Genomic DNA, 15,669 nt, shown 5'->3' on the forward strand with positions numbered 1-15,669 from the left:
TTGAGCTAGAGAAAGCAGAGCACACCGAGTCCCTCAGACCCAAATATCGTGTGTCACCACACATACTGCCATGCACAGTGAACACTACTAACAGTTCCAATAAAGATACTTTCTGCTGATCCTGGAAGGCTAGATGAGGCAGTGGTGTCTGTGCACGGCTGTTTGGGAGAAATGGTATGTGCTCATGCATCAACGGACTATGTATTAAGCACCTACTACATGCACCAAGTATAGGAGGCGGCCCTGGGCGCAGGACACCGTGCTGGGAATCTGACATACATGATACAAGCTAATCTCTTGGAAGCCCTGGGAATTGGGTACCTTATGTTCATTTTTTTCCAGGAGGATCTGTGCTGGACGAGCCACCGTGGGAGTAGAATTCCCTTCTTTCTTCTTCATCATCAGTCACCTTGAAAGTAATGTTGGATGTGATGGCTCATACAGAGAGAGCAGACTGGGAGTGAGAAGAGTGGGTGAGAGACTCTGAGGGAAATCTGATGCATCCATCATCTGCATGTATGTATTTGGTGAATTTTCATGTGTGGACTATAGGGCATATCCCAAGAATGGAAGGTGGGGTGCTCTGCGTTCTCTTGGAAGCGCTGTTTTAACTAGAAAGGCAAAACTGAAAATGCAGTTCTAAGTATTTTCTTCTCCTTGATCTGAGTGTCAACATCAGGATAGTGGGAATGCCAACTCGGGCCACCCAGAGAACGAACTCTGTTCTCTAGACTGTTCTGTGGAGGGAGGATCAGGGATTGGCAGTGGACCGTGGAAGGCAATTCTGTGGTCTGAGGTCATTTTCCTCAGAATCTGAACTGACAAATCTGTCTGAGGCTCTGGCAGCTGCGTTTACCAGAGGGACTATTCCCAGTGGGAATTCTGGAGTAGCCGAGCTCTGTGCCCACAATATTAGGGCCCAATGTCTGGAACAGGAACGCGGGGACCTCAAAAGGTCCGCTCCAGAGATGGGACTCATGGGCGCCTTACGAGTTCATATTCCACAGCAATGGTGGACATCCAGTCCCTGATCCCTACCAGTCTGCTGTCCTCTGCATCGTGACAGGTGCCTGACTCAGGACCATGAAGGGCTCACCTGCGTTCTCCTTCTGCGCATGTGCGAAGTTTGGGTACCAGGAAAGGCAGAAACCGGAGAGGCCATCCAAAAATCTGGGTGTGATAAAAACGTCGCTCAGTGGGAGGACTGCTCTGTCCACAGCCTCTGGCCCCAGCTTGTCCGAACTGGGAACACAGATGTCTGGGCTTGGTTGAGACGCCACCAGAGGCGGTCCTCGGGAGACCTGAGGTGGTAAAGGGAGGAGTACAAGACGGCCGACTGTGGCCCTGAAAGGGGCTGTGTCACAAGATCTTCGTGTTCATGGGCAGCACTCGGTGTAAACACTCCTGCCCATGCGCGGTGAGCGGTCATCAAGAAGGGAGAAGGCTGGGGACTCTGAGCAGAGAGTCATAGTGGTGTGTCGTGCGCATGGGCAAAAGTGGGCGGAGCGGGACAGGGAAACCTGTAACACTGAGTCTTCCGCCCTCTTAGAACATGGGCTCGATGTTTAGGCCACAGGAGAAAGTGCTCAAGATGAAACGTGGTCCTGTGTGGTGGAAACAGACGAACGGATGTACCTTCAAATGTTCAAGACTTACTTTGACCAGTGAATTGTCTCTTCAAATGGTTAGGAATGCTCCACGTGGGGGAGGTTGCAGTGAGGTGTTCACAGACACACTAGGGAAGGAAAGCAAGGCCAGTATCTGATGGGCTGCACCTGAAGCAGATGCCTTCTTTCTGGAAGGCCTAGTTGACTGGAGCTGTTAGAGTTCCTTTTCCTCCATTCCAGTGCATTGACTGAATGAACATGTGGGCTGCTTGCAGACGCTACAGAGACAGTAGAGTCACGGGAGTCTTATCGGCTTCCCTGTAATTTTCTTAACAGTAGAAACACAGTTGGTAGGACATTACGTTTGTTCCTTTGTTTTTGGTGTTTGATTTGCAAGGCCAGGTCAACAATTGTCCCCTCACTGTAAGAACACAGTCACAGGGTGCCGGGGCGGCTCACTTGGTAGACCTCTGTCTTAGGCTCAGGTCTGGATGCTGTGGTCCTGCCTTTGAGACCCACTTCTGGCTCCTAGCTCATCAGCAAGTCTGCTTCTCCTTCCCTCTCCGGCCCTCCCACCTGATCCTGCTCTCTCTCAAATAAACATTCTTAATTTAAAAAAAAAAAAATCATGAAGGAGCAAAAATCTTGTGTCCCAGAACCACGCAGTTAAGTCACCTGTGTACAAATCAAACATCGACATTTCATGATGTGGGTCCTAGCAGGAGACAGATGCATTTAACTAGATATGTGCAAGAACAAGGGGTTTTTCTCCAAGGGTTTTGTATTGACAATTACCACGGGAAATGATGTTTTGGGAATGCAGTAAATCCATTTGTACTAACAGGAAAACACTGCCATCATATAGCATTGGTTTAGGAAAAGAATTCAATTCAGAGGAAGTATGTGACAGTATTTACGGACACTGAAGCAACACCAGAGTATTTTAGTGCCTGTGTGTTAGACAATTCCAAATGGAATTTCGCATGTACTCTGAAATTGCAGGAGGAGGAGGGTACACCTCAAACTGACCAGCTGTTAGGTCTAAAGATCAAGCGATCACTACTGGGGACAACTAAGGGGGATTTTTATTTTATTTAAATATTTTCCAAGTTTATATTCTCTCATTTTTATTTTACAGTTCAAGTTATGCGTATTTGTAGATGTTTTCTCTAACTACCGTAACCAATTTTCATACATTTAGGAGCTAAAAAAGAACATTCTACTCTTTATATGCCTGAATTCCAGTGGGCTTGGCTGGGTTTTCTGTTTAGGGTCCAACAAGGTCAGAATCAAGGTTTCATGAGGGATTGGACCTTCTTTGTAGCCTCTAGCAGGGAATCTACCTCAAGGATTCTTGAGACTGTTGACAGCGTTCATCTGATACTCCCTGTTGATACGTACCCTCTCCATGGTCACAGCTTCTCCATAGTACCCCCAGAGAGAGAAAACATCAACTCTCATTGTTGACTCACACTTTTACCTGTATATTCCATTGAAAAGCTTACTGAGTAATTTATGTAAGTGTGGTTATTGCCTCATGAACTGAAATTACAAACAGCAGTGAATTGTGAATCAAATGCAAATCAGGGAATTAGTGAGAATGAATGAATGAGTGACCTCCTGGAACTCCATCACCCAGAGCTCTACCCGTCCTCGCCCTCTGCCTCTACGCCACATGGTGACCTGAATCTCCACACCTGTCGATATCCATGAACCCTAGCACTCTGCCTGCAATGACCCCTCTAGGCTTCCTCACGCTCTTCCACATTCATATTGTGCATTTTAGACTTTTACACCAGTAAACCCCTCTTCATCTAATTCTAGAGCCCTTAGTCCAAAATCCATTGTCCTGGAATATTCCATTCTTTCCTCCTCCTCCGTGGTCATTTATCTCCCCTCCACCCCATCATTCTAATAACTTCAGACCATTTATTGTGCCTTTTATATCCACTGCCCTCAGTATCTCAGCCATCATTTACCAGGAGTCCTTAGTTTCCTCATGGCCCCACACCCATTATGCTCAACCCCACGCTCCTTTTTTCCCATGGGCCCTTAAGCCTATTGATGCCCACCCTCTCCCAGCTGTGAACATCCCCTCCACCCACATTAAACTCTGTGTCCATTATGTTCCCCAGGCATCAACTTTTTCCCCCACCATTCATCTCTGCTCAGAGTACTGGGTACCCCCAGGCCTCCATTCACAACCAACTATCCCCCTTACACCCCGATGTTCTTTCACCATTCCTAGGCAGTAAGGTTTGTCTGCCTTTTACCCACCCTTGCCTCTGGACTCCCTTTTGCCAAGTAATTCATCACCCATTTTCCCCTTGCTCCCCGTTTTTCCTCCACCCTTTCATTTTCTCAACACACATATGCCTCATTATCAGTAATATCCCTGCATACACCCACCCCCAACCTTCAAACCTGTAGTGCACTTTAATCCCTCAGTGACAGTTAACTCCCTACTGCCTTCCAGCCCTGTTGTGGGTTACACAGAATGCCTCAGATAAACATGCTCACCTCTTCTTCCTCAGTACCCGTAACTGTAACCTCTTGGGGCAATAGGATCTTTGCAGATGTAATCAAGCTAAAATGAGGTCATACTGGATTCAGGTAAACCCGAATTCAATGACTGCAGTCCTAATGAGACGAGGGAAATCAGACACACACACAACACTGTGTGGTGATGAAGCCAGAGACAGAGATCCATCTACCAGCCCAGGAAGATCAAGGAGAGCTGACAGTGCCCAGAAGTCAGAAAGAGGAAAGACTCCATTGTACAGATAAAGTGTGGCTCTGCCAACAGTGTGACTTCAGACACCTAAGAACTTCCAGAAGTGAAAGCCAGAATTTGGGGGCTTCTTTAGCCCCCAATTGTCCTAATTTGTTCCAGCAGCCCTAGAAAACTAACCCAAGTTCTGTCCTCTTCCCCTGTGGCTGTTCCCCCAAACCCCACACTCTGTGCACTCCGTTAATCCCTGTGGCCTCACCTGCCCCCACTGCGTCACTATGCAATGTTTCATAGCAAGACGGTAGACAACCGAATACTGTGGGAACATTTATGAGCCTGCATGAGTTATGTCTGAGAAACTACGGGCTACTTGGTACAGTCAATTGCCAAGATTTTCACTGCACCTGTTTTTTCACACACGTCAGAATCTGAAAGTAATAGGTCTCTCTCAAGTTGCTGTCCACTGCTCTTTTTTCCAAACCCTAGAAAGACAGAGAAGTGGTTCTGAAAGTAACTAGTTGTTTTGAGGGAAGTGGACTGTCACCACCAAGATTTATGGAAAAAGGTGTTGGTTTTGAAAGTGGTAAGTACCACCGAGTGACATCCTCCTCCTCATCCTGTACTTCCAAAACCAAAACGGGCGAAAATCCTTCTTGACATTCTGCCAAACACCATACAATTAAAAACATGGCACAAAGTCAGCCCCTTATTTTACAATGACCTTTGCCATGTTCTACTACTCTCTCTGGTTAAAGTTTACGTTGACTGATGGAAGCGTGGCTATCCTTTCTTTTGGATTCCCTTTGCATAGAATATCGTTTTCCACACCTGCACTTTCAGTCTGACTGTGTTCTTACAGCTGAAGTGAGGGCGCCTGGGTGCCTCAGTCGATTAAGTGTCTGCCTTCGGCTCAGGTCATGATCCAGGAGTCCCTGGATGGAGTCCCACATCGGGCTCCTCACTCATCAGGAAGTCTGCTTCTCTCTCTGACCCTGTCCCCTCTCGGGCTCTCTCTCACACTCTCTAAAATAAAATAAAAAATCGGGGCGCCTGGGTGGCACAGTGGTTAAGTGTCTGCCTTCGGCTCAGGGCGTGATCCCGGCGTTGTGGGATCGAGCCCCACATCAGGCTCCTCTGCTATGAGCCTGCTTCTTCCTCTCCCACTCCCCCTGCCTGTGTTCCCTCTCTCGCTGGCTGTCTCTCTCTGTCGAATAAATAAATAAAATCTTTAAAAAAATAAAAATAAAAAAAAAATAAAATAAAATAAAAAAGAAAAATAAAATAAAATAAAATAAAATAAAATAAAATAAAATAAAATAAAAACTGATGTGAGTCTCTTGAAAACTGTATACCTTTGGGTCTTGTATTTCTTTCCATTCAGGCAATTTCATTCTCTGGCTTGGAGAACTTAGTCCCTTTATATGTAAAGCAAGAAACAACTCAAGTATGAACTTACTGTTATCATTCTTTGGTTTTTCTGGCTGTTTAGAATTATTTGACCCTTTCTTATTCATTTGCTAACTTTGTGATTTGATGATTTTCTAAAAGGGTATACTTATTTCCTCCCTCTCTCTTCTGTATCTACTACTACATTTTTCATTTTGTGAGTACCATGAGGCCAAAAAAAGACATCTTCTAGGAGTCTATTTTAACTTCTTTCCAGCTTAAGTTTAAATACTAAAACACCTTCAGAATTCCAGTAATTCATTAAAAACGCCGATGTACAACTGTATCTCATTTTATGGAAGAGTTAGATATTCTCTGAAATGTATAAGAATGTCTTCATTTAAACCACATCAGTCCATACCAATGATTACTATGATGAAGACACATCAGCAGTTTACTACACTGCCATCTCTCTTCTCTTCAAGACCAATTAGTAAAACATTTAATTTGTAACAGACAGAATTTTCATTAGTTCTGATAAATGGAGAATGATGTTCTGAACACAGACTTCATGATGACCTCTATCAATGCTAGAACCACAAAAAGAATAGCCATTTAGATTTTTTTCATATATTTTATATTCTATTGTCCTTCATCTTCCACGGAAAATAGATATGCATGGATCCCACCTAAGGAAAAAGGGCATCTCTTATCTTTGACACAACAACAATACCTACATAGTTTCACACACCCACCAGGAATAAATGAATTTTCTGAAGAGTTGTGAGAGTAGAAACACACCGATATTCGCAAGTCACAAACTTCATATAGGGTCAATGGAAACACACACACACTGAAATTACACCCATGCAAAAATCCCTCCCTTCCATCTTCTGAAGAACAGCATATACATTATCTAACTGACTAACCTTGTATTTATTCCTTCTGATGCCATCTCTGGAGTGACTGAAGTACTGCTTTCCACTGTGAATTCTGTGACATATATTTGACATTTGATGTTCAATTAAATACGTTTCTACATACTCCTATCTTTCAAGTTGCTTTTCTTCTCTGAACTCTATAATGATTTCTAAATTGTAAGATAATGTCTTTCCTCATTCACTACGTTTGTACATTTTGAACCAAGCCTACATTTTTGGACACCAAATAAGAATTGAATTCCACCTAAAGGTGTGGCTACTTTCTTGACATGTTAGGGTTTTGCTCCTTCCTGTATGATTAAGGATGAGTTTGAGCAAGTTATGACTTCCAGCTAGAGGACGGCTACAGTCCGTCATTTGTAGTATTTTCCTCAGTATGAACTCTATGATGCTGATGCGGAGTTAGGGATCAACAATCCTTCCAAATTCTCTCAGTCTTCAAATTTGTAAGACGAACCCCACTATGAATTCTGTGATGTACAGTAAGGCATGATTTCTGCTTAAAAGCCTTGCCACATTCTGTACATTTGTAAGGTTTCTCTCTGGTATGAATTCTGTGATGTTCATTAAGGTCTGATTTCTGCTTAAAGGCTTTGCCACATTCTTTACATTTGTGAAGTATCTCTCCAGTATAAATTCTGTGATGTTTAGTAAGGACTGATTTATATATAAAGGCCTTGTGACATTCTTTACATTTCTAAGGTTTCTCTCCACTATGAATTTTGTGATGTTGAGTAAGGTTTGAGCGCCGGTTAAAGGACTTGCCACATTCTTTACATTTGTAAGGTTTCTCTCCACGATGAATTTGGTAATGGCGAGTAAGGTTTGAGGATGAACTAAAGGCGTTGCCACATTCTTTACATTTGTAAGGTTTCTCTCTGGTATGAACTCTGTGATGTTCATTAAGGTTTGATTTGTTCTTAAAGGCTTTGCCACATTCTTTACATTTGTAAGGTCTCTCTCCAGTATGAATTCTGTGATGTTGAATAAGGGCTGATTTAAGGAAAAAGGCCCTGCCACAGTCTTTACATTTGTAAGGTTTCTCTCCAGTATGAATTCTGCGATGTTGCCTAATGACTGATTTAAGGATAAAGGCCTTGCCACATTCTTTACATTTGTACAATTTCTCTCCAATATGAATTTTGTGATGTTCAGTAAGGACTGATTTAACCCTAAAAACCTTGCCACATTCTTTACATTTGTAAGGTTTCTCTCCAGTATGAATTCTCTCATGGTTTCTAAGGGTTGATTTCTCCTTAAAGGCCTTGCAACATTCTTTACATGTGTAAGGTGTCTCTCCTGTATGAATTCTCTCATGCCTGTTAAGGTTTGATTTCTGCTTAAAGGCCTTGCCACATTCTTTACATTTGTAAGGTGTCTCTCCAGTATGAATTCTGTGATGTTGACTAAGGGCTGATTTAAAGATAAAGGCCTTGCCACAGTCTGTACATTTGTAAGGTTTCTCTCCAGTATGAATTCTGTGATGCCCAATAAGGCTTGATGGATGGGTAAAGGCTTTGCGACATTCTTTACATTTGTAAGGTTTCTCTGCAGTATGAATTCTGTGATGTTTAGTAAGGCTTGATTTATGCATAAAGGCCTTGCCACATTCTTTACATTTGTAAGGTTTCTCACCAGTATGAATTCTGTGATGTTGTGTAAGGCTTCCTAGATTGTTGAAAGCTTTGCCACATTCTTTACATTTGTAAGGTTTCTCTCCAGTATGAATCCTCTCATGGATGATAAGGTTTGATTTCTGCTTAAAGGCTTTGCCACATTCTTTACATTTGTAAGGTTTCTCTCCAGTATGAATTCTCTCATGGTTGTTAAGGTCTGATTTCTGCTTAAAGGCTCTGCCACACTGTTTACATTCGTAAGGTCTCTCTCCAGTATGAATTCTGTGATGTCGGATAAGGCCTGATAGATTGCTAAAGACTTTGCCACATTCCTTACATTTATAGGGATTCTCTCCACTACGGACTGTCTTACATATACGTATTCTTGATGACTTGCCAGACATGTTCCCAGGCTTATGATATCCGTATGGGTTTATTCCCACATGAATTCTCTGATGATCACCCACACTGGAGGACTGGTTAAAATCTCTTTCACATTCGTTACCTTTATGAGGATTCTCTCTTATATGCACAGTCTTATATATAAGGTTGGATCTTTGATCAAAGACGTCCCCACACTTAATACGTTCAAAATGGTTCTCCTGAAAATGAGTCCTCAGATGTTTTTTAACATTTGAGCCTTGATCAAATGTTTTTTCACATTCACTGCCTTGAGCAATTCTGTCTCCATTGAAAATGCCCAGGTAAGTTTGTAGGGGTGACTCTTCGGTGAGGGACTTCTCAAGTGGACCCCACTTAGCAGTTGTTTCTTCATTTTTGAACCTCTGAAGTGTAGAAATATTTGACTGAAAGGTCAATCTAATTCTCTTTTCAACACTGTTCAAATCATTATTTTCAGCACGGACTAGGTAACTTTCCAGATTTTCCACATTCTCTTTCCATGTACATGTAGGCTTAAAGAGTTTATTGGAGCTCTTGCTTACAGAAACACCCTGCTTTACAGAAAGAGTGGAGTTAATACGGAGGGTTTTACAAACTGTTTTATATCCCTCGCCATCTTGGACAGTGAGAGTCTTATTATGGGCGGCAGTCTCAATTTGGACATATCCTTTACAATCATGATCACGGTCTATCATTAAGTGTAACTTCTCAAGGGCACTATGTTTATAACGACCGACTGACACATTTTGAAACGAGGCTTCTTTGCACGGCTCTGGCAGGAAGCTCAGGGCGCCATGTGAAGTTAACACTGAAAGATATTGAATAATAGAAAAGTCAAGTCATTCCACTTCCTACTTTCAGATAAATACACTGATGACGTCTAACATACAACCATAAAATCAATCAGAAAGCGTCAGCAAGATGGTTGAGAAGGAATCATCAGGACTTCATTCCTCCATGGACACATAAACTTGCACACAACACATGGGCCACATACCTAAACAGATAATTCTGTAGCACTGTCATTGTGTAACACAAATCCCACTCCTCTCCCTCTAATAATCAGGAAAAGTACCACTATGAGCCCAAAATCAGAGGAAGGAAGGAATTACTTTTAAAGACTTCTTTGAGAGAGAGAGGTAGGAAGGGAGAGAGAAGGGAGAGCATGATTGAGGTGAGGGCCAAAAGGAATGGGTAAGTAGATTCCCCACCGAGCAGGGAGTCTGACACAGGATTCAATCCCACGATCCTGAGATCATGACTTGAACAGAAGTCAAAAGATTAACTGACTGAGCCATTCTGGTGCCCAGTGGAAAAAAGGAAATTTAAACAAACATGAAACAGAAATGAACAATGTAGGATTTAGAAAAAATAGGAAAATGGCAATGATGGGAGGATTTCGATTTCAGAAAAAAAAACAAAAATCAAAACTGACAGACCTATAAGTAAATCAAGTAAGAATGAAAAAGACCAACTAAAAATTGGAAGCCGTGAAAGCAGACACAGTATCACTGATAGCATAGAAATAAAAACAATTATAAGGCAATGATACATAACTATATGCCGAGAAATAGATACCAAATAATATCAAAAATATATAAACAACCAGGACTCCATCACAAATATACATTTTTAAAAACCTCCACTGATCTACAACTACATAGATTGAAAAAAATAATTTGAAAAAATGCTCAACAAAGAAAAGTCTGTTGCCAGAGGAGTTCACTGCAATTTTCTTACAAATATATAATGAGAAATTACTTCAAATCTCCTCACACATTTCCAAGCAGTAAAGAGAAGGGAGCTGCTGAGAACACTCTCTGTGACACCAGCACTACCAGGTTATTGAAGCCAAAGTACCGCTGCTACAAGGAAAGGCTGCAAGCTACCACCTGTGAGGAAGATTCAATGTGAAGTCAACAATAAAATAAAGCCAACTGAATCAAAAGCACACTCCACCATTTTATAATATAAACAAGTGAGAATTCTTCTGGGAATTCAAGGGTATTTCAACATACGGAAGACTATCAATTTGAGCTTGCCAGTTAATAGAATGTGTGTCAAAAATTACACCATCAGAAGCAGCTGACTCACTGGGTTGCTTAAGGGTCTCACTCTTCATTTCAGCTCAGGTCATGATCTCGTGGTCGAGGGATGGAGCCCACGTTGGGCTCCATGCACAGGAGGGAATCTGAGATTCTCTCTCTCCCACTGTCCCTCCCCCTCTTTGGGAGCTCTTTGTCTTTCTCTCTCTAAAAGAAATAACTCCATGTTTTTAAAAATAGCACGACTGAGGTGCCTACGTGGCTCAGTCAGTGAAGCTTCTGCCTTCGGGATCATAATCTGAGCCAAAGACAGACACATCACTGACTGAGCTGCCCAGATGCCCCTCTACTGTTTTTTTCTTAAGAGGACATCACAGGGAAATAGAAAAAGAACGAACTTAGCTGAAAATCACTAGGAGGATATTTCAAAGTGAAATCAGAAATAAATAGATACCAAAATAAACAATCATATTGAAAGCAATGCCAGGTTTTACAAAACAAACAAAACTGGCAATGCTTTAACGACATTACCTAAGAAGAAAAGAAGACTCAAAATCCAAAAAGAGAAATGGAAAAAAAAAAAGAGAGACAACCCATAACCACAGAAATATATACTGTGATAACAGATTACTATAAACAGTTATATACAAACAATTTAGATAAACTAGAAAAAAAGATAATTCTTAAAAAACAGAAGTTATCACGTTTGAAATATGAACTTCGTACTATGAAATAGCAAGTCTTCTTAGACCAAATACATAAATAAAAGTTGAATTTGTAATAAAGATCCCCCCAGTATCAAAAACCCCAAGACTCCATGCCTTCATTGGTCCGTTTGAACAAATACTTAAAAAGGCAAACAACCGTCAGAAATAGCAGAATAGAGGGAACACAACCATAATCATTCTAGGAGGCCAGCGTTGGTACCAGCATAAAGACGATACTAGAACAAAAATGTCTACTTTGTCTGATGAAATTATTGTTACTCTGGCTTTCTTTGCACACCCGTTTTCATCTTATCTTTTTCAATCCGCAGGTGTCTTTAGGTTTAAAATTAGACTTTTGGGATCTGCGAACCTCAGTCAGCTCAGCATCTACCTTTGTCTCAGGTCGTGATCTTGAGATCCTGGGACTGAGCCCTGTATCAGGCTCCCCACCTCTCATGGAGTCTGCTTGTCCCTCCCCCTCAGACCCTCACTCTGCTTATGCTTTTTCTCTCTCAAAAAAATAAAATAAAAAATAAAATAAAAATGAGGCTTTTGTTTGCAGCATATAGATGGGTCTGGTTTTTTTTTAATGCATTTAGACACCTTATATGTCTTGAGTGACTGAAAATGTACTATACACTCCAAAATAATTATTCAGAGACGTGTTTACTGCCATTCTAGGTCTTGTTTTGCCATTGTTTCTGGAGATTTTCTCTGATGCTTTCTTGTCCGTATCACTTTTGCTGTCTCACCTGCACTCAAGATACTGCTTTACTACTTCTTGAATGGCTGGTTCATTGGTCAGGTTAATTCCACCCCTCCACGGTGAATTTCACCAGCCACTCCTCTGCCACACCTTTTTCTTTTCCTTCGTCCTCCTGCCATGTCTAACATATTCTTGGAACTAGCTCTCTCGTTGACAAGCAGTGCAGGGACAATCTGCTTGTGGTTGCAAGGCTAGATTTCTTACCTTGGACTCCAGTCAATACACAGCCTTCAAAAATATCAAGTGTTCCCTCTACCTTACTTGTTCCCACTGTTTCATGGTACAGGAGCTCTTCTGTGTTTAATTCAGGCTTCCTCCTAAAATCTGACTTTGCGTTAATAGGAGCATGTACATAAAAATCCATTGTATTTAACAGTATTACCCAAAGAAACCACTTACAGAAAGAAGACTTAATGAGCATGTGGCCATTATCACATACAGTTTAACGATGAGAGAGGAGAGCCCACTGCAGGGGAAACATCTTAAGAAGCTCTCTTCTGGGGGCTCAGTCAGTGAGGAAGTGAATGCTGTGTTCCTCCTGGGAACTCTCACTTCTCTCCCATGTCCTCTCTTTTCACTAGTATTGTGTTACAAATAAATTCACTTTCCTAAGTTTCTAACCTACCATGAACACATAGGATTCCCTTGCTGTGCAGAGCTGGGTAGCTTTCGTTTACACGCAACTTCATAAAAAGTAGTTTAAGTGATACATGTTTAGGCATATCTGTGTCTAGTTTTCTTTCTTTTCTATTAAACAACACCTGACATGCAATGTTACATTACTTCAGGTGTACCGCATAGACATTTGACTACTCTCTAGGTTCTCCTATGCTCACCCCAAGTGTAGCTACCAGCTGTCACCTTAGGACCCTATTAAAACATCACTGACCATCTTTGCTATGCTGACCCATTATCCCTATGACATATGAATCCCTTAACTGGAAAGCTGTACTTCCCATTCCTATTTACCCATCTTGTCCATCCTCCATCCTATTCCACTCTGGGAAACAGCAGCTGCTTGTTTGTATTTATGGGTCTATTTTTGCTTTTTGGTTGTTCTTCCCTGCAATTTGAGACAATGGGAATAGACCTAGAAAAGGTATTGTGCTAAGTGAGAGAAGTTGGACAGAGAAAGTCATAAATAGTATAACGTCACTTTTAGGTACAAACTAAAAAAAATAAAATGTGAACAAAGAAAAGCACAAAAACACCCATAAATATCCATTTTTTTTAAACTAAGGTCCATGGATAGTCCCAAGAACGCCAAAAATTCCAAGACTCCACACATTCTATAAAGTAACAAGTTGGCCTGTAACAACCTAGCAATGCTGCTTGGAGACAGAGGACTCCGCGGTCACAGTCCGCAGGACCTCGTGGCTCATGACACAACAAACACCATGAGCTTCTTTGTCACACTGACGTCACGTACCCGCTGCGTAGCCCAAATCCTACACGTAGATGCCGCACGTGCGGACAGTCTGTATCACATCTTTGAGGCCCTGTGCGTACGAAACCCAGTGTCTTAAAGGACCATCTAGCCTATCTACCTGAACTTTGCCACGGAAGGAGAGATCTCTACTTCCCTATATGATAAAACAATCTGTGCTCTATCCATGGTCAACACTATCACTATATTCCAAAGCGTTCTTATACACAAACTTCAATGAAAAGATAAGAAGAAACGTTTAGTATCTCCATCCATAAAATGTGGAGAAACATAAATCCATAGAGAATCGTCTCCAAACATTACCCATCATTCAGTTTAACCCCGGCTTGGCTCCTGCCTCATTTTCCCATGTGTACAGCACCTCGTCAAATACTCCTTAATCTGACCCAAGATCTGGGAGAAAATCTATTCACTTTATATCATGAAACACTGCTAAACACTATGATCCCCAGGATCAGTACAGAAGAATCCCGTGAGCTGTAACATTCTCTTGTAAAAATCCCCATAGCTCTTGTATTTGAACAGGTAAAAAAATCCCAATGCCCATGAGAATCTCCCTTCAATTTCTGCTGTGAGTTTTCAAAGGGAGAGGGGTGAAGATACAACAGAGCAAAAGCATACAACTTATATGCATCTCAACAGATGAGAGGATTTTACATATCTCACCAGGAAGAGTAAGCCCTACATGTAGTGGAATCACGGCCCATTACAGTAAAAGGGCTGAGGATTGAGAGAAACACATAAGAATTGGAGCAGAGGTGTTCAACGGGGAATAGTAACAACAGCCATGTAGACATACAAGATGGAGGAGGTTGAGTCAAATGAAACCGAAATGTCACACTGACAAAAGTACTTTTGGGGGCTCTGAACTTAGGTGAAGACCTGGAGGAAATGTTCATCTTATGAACAGACATGACCTACTGCTTGTGCCTCTAAAAGATGGAAATCAAGGAACCGCGGGTGTAGATCAGGAGCTCACAACATGATTTCAGGGAAAGATAACAATGCTGGATACAGCAAATGTATAATTTTCTTCTGACATTCACAGCAGTATCCATAATAGGTTTTCCTTCAGGATGTTCTGCTGCTCATTCAGCACTGACATACAGAGGAAGATGAGAAGCTCGTGGACTTGAAAGCTCTGACTTGACCTCCTTCCAAGCAGGGTACAGATGGCTAACCTTAATGGTCTAGAAGACACCCAAGACCCACACTGCACTACAATGGACACACCCCTGGCCACTCTGTACTGATACCAAAGAAGTCGACACCCAAAATCATGACAGAAATCTCGTCACCCAAAAGCCGTCACTCTTGGTGGGACTCCTTAGGAGACCATGACGAATGTGTTGACCATACTCATGCTTGGAAGTAACATCTATAGAACGTAACCTAAGCCCAGGGAAGTAAAGGGAGAGAGATCATGGTAAAGACAGCCATCGGTTTGCCAAGATTCCAGCTACACTCAATGATAACTACATTACCGCTACTGCCAAGCCCTGAGAAAGCATTCCGCTGTGGGAATAAGGGAATCATCATTCACTGAGCAGCTGGATGGCTACTCGGTAGTGCATGCAACTCCTGAGCTCAAAGTTTTAAGGTTAAGCCCCCTGTTGATTATAGAGATTATTTAAAAACAAAATCTTAAACAAGAGAAAACCTCAGTCACTACACAAACCACAGAAGACGCTATTTAATACATTCCTCAGCAATAGTGTAAGAGAATTAATGATGTTATTAGAAAAATAGAAAGGAGTGTATTTCTGTGGTCTTGGTATAAGAGACTATTTCTAAAAATGGGAAAAACCACAAACCGTGGGATGTCTGGGTGGCTCAGTCGGTAAAATGTCCACCTTCAGCTCAGGTCATGATACTAGGGGCTGGGATAGAGTCCCGAACGGGGATCCTCGCTCTTCGGGAAGCCTGCTTCTCCCTCTGCATGCTGCTGCCCCTGCTTGCCCCCCCCCCGACAAATAAATAAAATATTTTTTAAAAAGGAATGTATCCATTTATTTAGAGAA

The 15,669-nt window shown here is 42.0% G+C and overlaps 1 protein-coding gene across 14 annotated transcripts in view; it reads right to left on the reverse strand.

Annotated features, from left to right (window-relative positions):
- The window catches only part of LOC113250190 (zinc finger protein 345-like), a 144,570-nt gene that overhangs the window by 83,358 nt on the left and 45,543 nt on the right, over positions 1–15,669 (reverse strand). For 2 of the 14 annotated variants that reach the window (XM_048224131.2, XM_048224130.2), the window contains exon 1: positions 6,654–7,107. The exons of 9 other annotated variants lie outside the window; for them this stretch is intronic. Coding sequence is in view for 1 of the 5 variants with exons in the window: in XM_048224135.2 (XP_048080092.1) it covers positions 7,363–9,491 (2,129 nt within the window). In the remaining 4 variants the exon portion in view is untranslated. Of the gene's footprint in view, positions 1–321; positions 5,576–6,338; positions 9,492–15,669 lie in introns of those variants that run through there. 3 more of the 14 variants (XM_057313969.1, XM_057313972.1, XM_048224135.2) reach the window with 3 other exon arrangements.

This window comes from Ursus arctos, unplaced genomic scaffold, assembly GCF_023065955.2.
Source record: "Ursus arctos isolate Adak ecotype North America unplaced genomic scaffold, UrsArc2.0 scaffold_19, whole genome shotgun sequence".
NCBI classification, from domain to species: Eukaryota; Metazoa; Chordata; class Mammalia; order Carnivora; family Ursidae; genus Ursus; species Ursus arctos.